This window comes from Perognathus longimembris, chromosome 28 (assembly GCF_023159225.1).
Source record: "Perognathus longimembris pacificus isolate PPM17 chromosome 28, ASM2315922v1, whole genome shotgun sequence".
In the NCBI taxonomy this organism is placed as follows: Eukaryota; Metazoa; Chordata; class Mammalia; order Rodentia; family Heteromyidae; genus Perognathus; species Perognathus longimembris.
This window is the reverse complement of record NC_063188.1, coordinates 98,751,478-98,757,381: the sequence shown is the minus strand read 5'-3', so window position 1 is coordinate 98,757,381 and position 5,904 is coordinate 98,751,478. Positions and strand designations below refer to the sequence as shown.

The 5,904-nt window shown below is 45.0% G+C and overlaps 1 protein-coding gene across 1 annotated transcript in view; it reads right to left on the bottom strand.

Annotated features, from left to right (window-relative positions):
- Nucleotides 1-5,095, bottom strand: part of Acot9 (acyl-CoA thioesterase 9) — a 27,110-nt gene extending 22,015 nt beyond the window's left edge. The window contains 1 exon segment of the mRNA XM_048335492.1: nt 5,033-5,095. Coding sequence (XP_048191449.1) covers nt 5,033-5,095 — 63 coding nt within the window.
- Between the last annotated feature and the right edge of the window lie 809 nt (nt 5,096-5,904).

Sequence of the window (5,904 nt, the reverse complement as noted above, 5' to 3'; positions counted from 1 at the left end):
GGGACTACACAAATCATCTCTCCCCCAAGCAGTGCTAGGAAGTAAAGCCAATTACGTAATTATCTCCAAACTAAATAAAAAAATATATGTAAACCAACCTGAGGCTTGAACTCTGGGCCTGGGCACTGTCACTGAGCTTCTTTTGCTCAAGGCTAGCACTCTACCACTAGAGCCACAGCGCCACTTCTGGCTTTTTCTGTTTATGTGGTATGGAGGAATCGAACCCAGGGTTTCATGCATGCTAGGCAAGAACTCTACCACTAAGCCACATTCCCAGATCCAATTTCATGGTTTTAATTGTGCTCTTTCTAATTCATTGGCTTTAGAAGCCCAGGACTGATTTGACCAATGACTGAGAAAACTAATTATGAATACTTGGTTTGTTCCTTGCTGTCAAACCATTTTTGCTCAGTAAGATAAGCCCTACCATAAATCACTTTTGAACTTTGACTTCACCCTCTACAGACTAAGGAAGTACTTAGTAGACTTCTGAAGAAATTTCCTAAATTCCTATGGAATAAACGTGATGTACTCAAATGAACCTCCCCTATCCTCTTAACAAGAGGTTGGTCACATTTATTTGTATCTATTTATCAGGGTGGAACCAATTCAGAACACAATTGAAGGCATAGAAGAGGTGAAGAATCCTAGATACTGTTCCCTCTTCTAGTCAAGTTACTAGGAAATTCTTTTTGTGTGTGTGTGTGTGTGTGTGTGTGTGTGTGTGTGTGTGTGTGTGTGTGTGGCACGCTGTGCGGAACATTGTCATTGAGTTGTTGGTTTTTTAGAAGTTTTTTTTGCCAGTCTTGGGAGCTACCCTTGAGCTTCTTTTGCTCAAGGTGAGCACTTTACCACTTGAGCCACAGCAACACTTCTGGCTTTTTGTGTGTGTGCAGTTGACAGGAAATATAAAATGTCCAAGATTTTCCTGCCTGGGCTGGCTTTGAACACCATCCTCAGATCTCAGCCTCTTGAGTAGCTAGGATTACGGGCAGGAGCCACTGGCATCCAGGAAGAAAATTCTTTGTAACTAATGTGGAGATGACTAACCAAAATAAAAATTGAAGTATATAGTTCTTTTAAGAGCAAAAGCTACTATAAATTCCTCTTCCAAATTATAACATTTGGAGGAAGTTGGTAAAAATTATTTTTTATAAGACCTACATGTGGTTTTGACACATATGTGCTGTGAGAACAAATTCTTGACCTTTCACCAAGCCAACTAATCTAACTACAACAATCACAGAAATATGAGAACTTGCTCATGGGCTAACTGACCTTTGCCAGTCACTTCATTTGGCTGTCACATAACCACTGATGGTCCACAAAGACCCCAAAGTTTAGTACAGGGCTATCAATTTGGGCTTTATGTGTATGTGTGTGTACACATGCACACATGCATAAATACTGCAGATTGAACTCAGAACCTGGTCAATGTCCCTTACCATTTTTGCTAAAGGCTAGTACACTACGACTTGAGCCATACCTCCACATCCAGCTTTTTTTTTTTTTTTAATCAATTAGAGATAAAGGTGTCATGGGCTTTCTTGCCCCAGCTGGTTTAGAGCCACAATCCTCAGATCTCAGCCTCCTGAGTAGCTCAAGTGTGAGCCAGCAGAGCCTGGCTCCATTCTTCAATAATAGGACTAACAAACATTTATTTACTTTGGCTTTATTTTTCACAAAGTTTCCATTTCTGTACTTTCACACATTTTACTCCTCTTGACCTCAACATTCTAATTTTCATTATCTGAACACATAATTTGAATTTACTACACCCTTTTCACAATTCTATCTTATGCATTTTCTATAGGTCCAAATCTTCTGAAGGAAATGGGTTATGTATTCCCTAAAAATCATCCTGCCATCCCAGAAACTAACACTCTATATGTTAACACATCTGATTTTATAGAACACATTGGGGAAAAGTGAATCCTTTCCACTGCCACCATTAGCTGGAAGAGAAAATCAGGCCAAAATTAAGTTAGCAATTATAGTTAGCAATTATAATAGATACAGAAGTAGATCCACTGTAAGAAGTAGACTCTTGACTTTGAATGGCTAAATTCTTAGAATTCAAGATTGGAGGCATCGCTAAGGTAGTAAAGCATCAGCCAATGAACAAAACCATCAGATACCACTGGTGAGAGGGACAACAAATACTTTGAATTCTTACCACAAACAGGAGGAATATAACCAATTGCTCATATTGGGATAAGTGCAAATATACACAAGGATTTTTGTCCTGTTACTCTACTGAGCAGCATGATCTAAACAGCAATGAACACCATCCTTTCCTAGAAAAGGCCACATGGTAAACGGGCTAAGAGCCTACACATGTTTCTTATTGAGTGACATTGGGCACATTCTCTAGCCATCATGAACCTGTTTCTTCATTTATAAAACAGGTAATAATAGTTCCTATCCCAGAGCACAATCATAGGAAGAAAGAACGTAATGCGTATTCAATTCTCAGGGTTCTATTATTCCAGAAATTCTTTTTTTGGCCAGTCCTGGGACTGGACTCAGGACCTGAGCACTGTTCCTGGCTTCTTTTTGCTCAAGGCTAGCACTCTACCAGTTGATGCCACAGCGCCACTTCTGGCTTTTTCTGTATAATTGTTGCTGAGGAATCAAACCCAGGGCTTCATGTATACAAGGCAAGCACTCTTGCCACTAAGCCCATATTCCCAACTACTAGAAATTCATTTTTAAAGTCATTCTTTCTCAAAGTCTCCTCTAAAGACCAAAAGAACAGGGCTGAGGATATAGCTCAATGGTGCTTGCCTAGCATGCACAAGGTCCTAGGTTTGCTCTCTAGCACTGAATTTTTTTTTTAATTAGAAAGTCATCCAGGTTGAAAGTGGCAATGTGGCTCAAGTGAGTAGAGTGCTAGCCTTGAGCAAAATCATATCAGGGACAGTGCCTATTCCCAGAGTTCAAGCCCCAGGACCAGCCCAAAACAAAAAAAATCACAAACTTTCAGGAGCTGGGAATGTGGCTTAGTGGTAGGGTGTTGCCTAGCATGCATAAAGCCCTGGGTTCCATTCCTCAGCACCACATACACAGAAAAAGCTGAAAGTGGCACTGTGGTTCAAGTGGTAGAGTGCTAGCCTTGAGCAAAAAGAAGCCAGGGACAGTGCTTAGACCCTGAGTTCAAGCCCCAAGACTGGCAAAAAAAAAAAAAAGCTATATAGGTTATACATGAGTCAAACAATCTAATCACCTCAGTTTCTGTCTCATTAGACACTGACAAAGCACCTGTGAAAGGTTCCATGGGCCTCACAAGAAAGGAAACAAAAGATTATGGTAGTTCAATGCAAAGAAGAACTTCTAAATGGAGGGCAGAGGGATGCAAGGCCCCATGACAAACCAGTGGCTTTTCACATATCTAATGCAAGCTGGTCGCCTGTGCTCTTATTGTACTGACTTTCAACCTGTCTTCAAGTGGAGTAGTAAAGCTAGGTGTTATGGCTCTCATGTCTTTAATCGTAGCTGCTTAGAAGGCAGGTATTAGGAAATCAAAGTTCAAGGGCAGCCCAGACAAAAACGAATCTCAGGGGCTGGGAATGTGGCTTAGTGGTAAAGTTCTTGGCTTGCATGCATGAAGCCCTGGGTTCTATTCCTCTGTACCACATACATAGAAAAAGCCAGAAGTGGCACTGTGGCTCAAGTGGTAGAGTGCAGGGGCAGTGCCCAGGCCCCGAGTTCAAGCCACCAGACTGGCAAACAAAAATGAATCTCCCATCTCAACAAATAAGCTGGGCCTGGTGGTGCACCTGTAATTCCAGCCATTCAGGATGCCCTACCTAGGAGGATCAAAGTCTCAGCCTAGTCTCAGGCAAAAAAGGCAAGACCTAAATGAAAGATAACTAGAGGAAAAGGGGGATGAGGGTGGAGATCAAGTGATAGAGCACCTTCCAACCAAGCTCAAGGCCCTGAGTTCAAATCTATTATTAGCAAGAAAAAGTGTAACAACACTCAAGGTGCTGTGAGGAACAGAATTAAGCCACGTAACTGATCTTAAGGTTCCCAGGAACAGTGAGAGATTCGGGAGCACCAAAAGATTGTTGACATGATTTAAATGTCAGAACCCCTCTGGACAGCACCAGAGTGGCAGACACACAAGCAGAACTGAACACTATAGAACCCCAAAAAGCAGAATTTGGAAAAGTGGATTGGGGACATCCAGACAACACCCAGGAGTGTACAAGCCTCAGTCCAACCCAGGTGCAGGTGGCTCATACTTGTCATACTAGCTAGTCAAGAGGTTAAGATCTCAGGATCATGGTTCAAAGCCAGCTCAGGCAGAAAAGTCCGTGAGACCATCATCTCCAATTAACCACCAAAAAGAGGTAGATCTGTAGCTCAAGTGACAGACGACTAGCCATGGAAGGAGGAGGGGGCACTGACAGCATCCAGTGCCTGGGTTTAAGCCCCAGGACCAGCACCTGAAAATAAATAAATGCATCAGTCTTTAACTGCACCAGCTGGTACTAAAAGCTAGTCTCCTTGCCCAAGTGGGTCCAGTTTAAAACACCTCCCCTACAAGGGCCTTGCTGCTCTTTAAGATGAAGTTCCAGTTGGGGGAGTGGTGGCATAGCCAGGGTTGAGAGTTCAAAGCCAGCCTTGGTAACACAGTGAAACTGTCTCAAAAAAAAAAAAGAGAAAGAGAAAGAAAGGAAGAGAGGAAGAGAGGAAGAGAGAGAGAGAGAGAGAGAGAGAGAGAGAGAGAGAGAGAGAGAGATTGCTTTTAAATACCAAGGCTCTAGTTACACAATCCTAAAGGCCCTGAGGGCCGAAGTTGCCCTGCAATCTTTATCCACGTGCTAATACTTAAGTCAGATTCCAAGTGTGTCATGCACTTAACCCTAAAAATGTTCTTCAAGAAGAGTAAAGGGCTGGCAAGGTCAGGTAGAACTCCAAATACTAGCTTTCTGACAAGTGGGGCTACCCCAAAATAGTTTCCAGCCACACCCTTGATGAGCAAAGAGAAAGGAATTTCTGGGGAACACCCAACTTCCTCCCTTACAAGTACTGTTTTGCCTTTAATATCCGACTCCAAATCGTTAAAGTGAGCCGGCGTGCCCCCCATCTAGGTGGATGGGTCCAAGTCCATAAGGGCTCATGGTGAACTGGCACACTTTGCCTCCAAGCCCTACGGCCCAACACATTGGCTTCGCCCGCCCAGATCTACTTCTTCCGCCCAGCCGCCTCCCAGCTGGTACGGAGGGCGTGGGCACTCAGAGACAACGCGTGGCCAGGCCCTCCCACTCCCTGCCACCTACCTCAGGGTGGCTCGCCTCATCTTGGTCCAGGCTGCAGAATAGCCGTGTGCCGCTCAGCGAAGGGAGACAGATCCGAGAAAAGCGCCAGTACCTGCACCGAGGCCGGCGCGAGCCCAGTCGCAAGCCGGACACTGGATCAGGTTCTCTGGACCGCGCCCTTGCAGAAGGCTGCCCAGGGGGCGGGGCCTCGCGGTGAGCAGGCGGAGCCTCACCCTTAGAAGGATGGGGCCACGCTGCTCAGGGGGCGGGACTACCACGCAGCGCCAAGCAGCCCCTGCCGGTTCATTGGCGGAAAGCTGGAGCCGGGGTCGGTGAAACTTCCCACTCAATCAGCTACGTAAGTCACGTTGCTAACCAAAGGACCAGCCACTTCGCGCCATTGTTGAGTAATTGAATCACGCAACACCTCCGCGGCGGCGTGCTGTAGAGGTGAGGCCGGGCTCCACCCGGTTGAACTCTCCTGATCCTTAACCCCCACCCACTCTGTGGTTATTGCCCTCCACGTGCCTCCACGTTGAAATCTCCTGAGCAGTTTTCCGAAATAGTGATGTCTCATCATCTGAAGATTCTGACTTGATCATGGGCGCAACCTGCATTTTGTCACTTAAATCCGTGC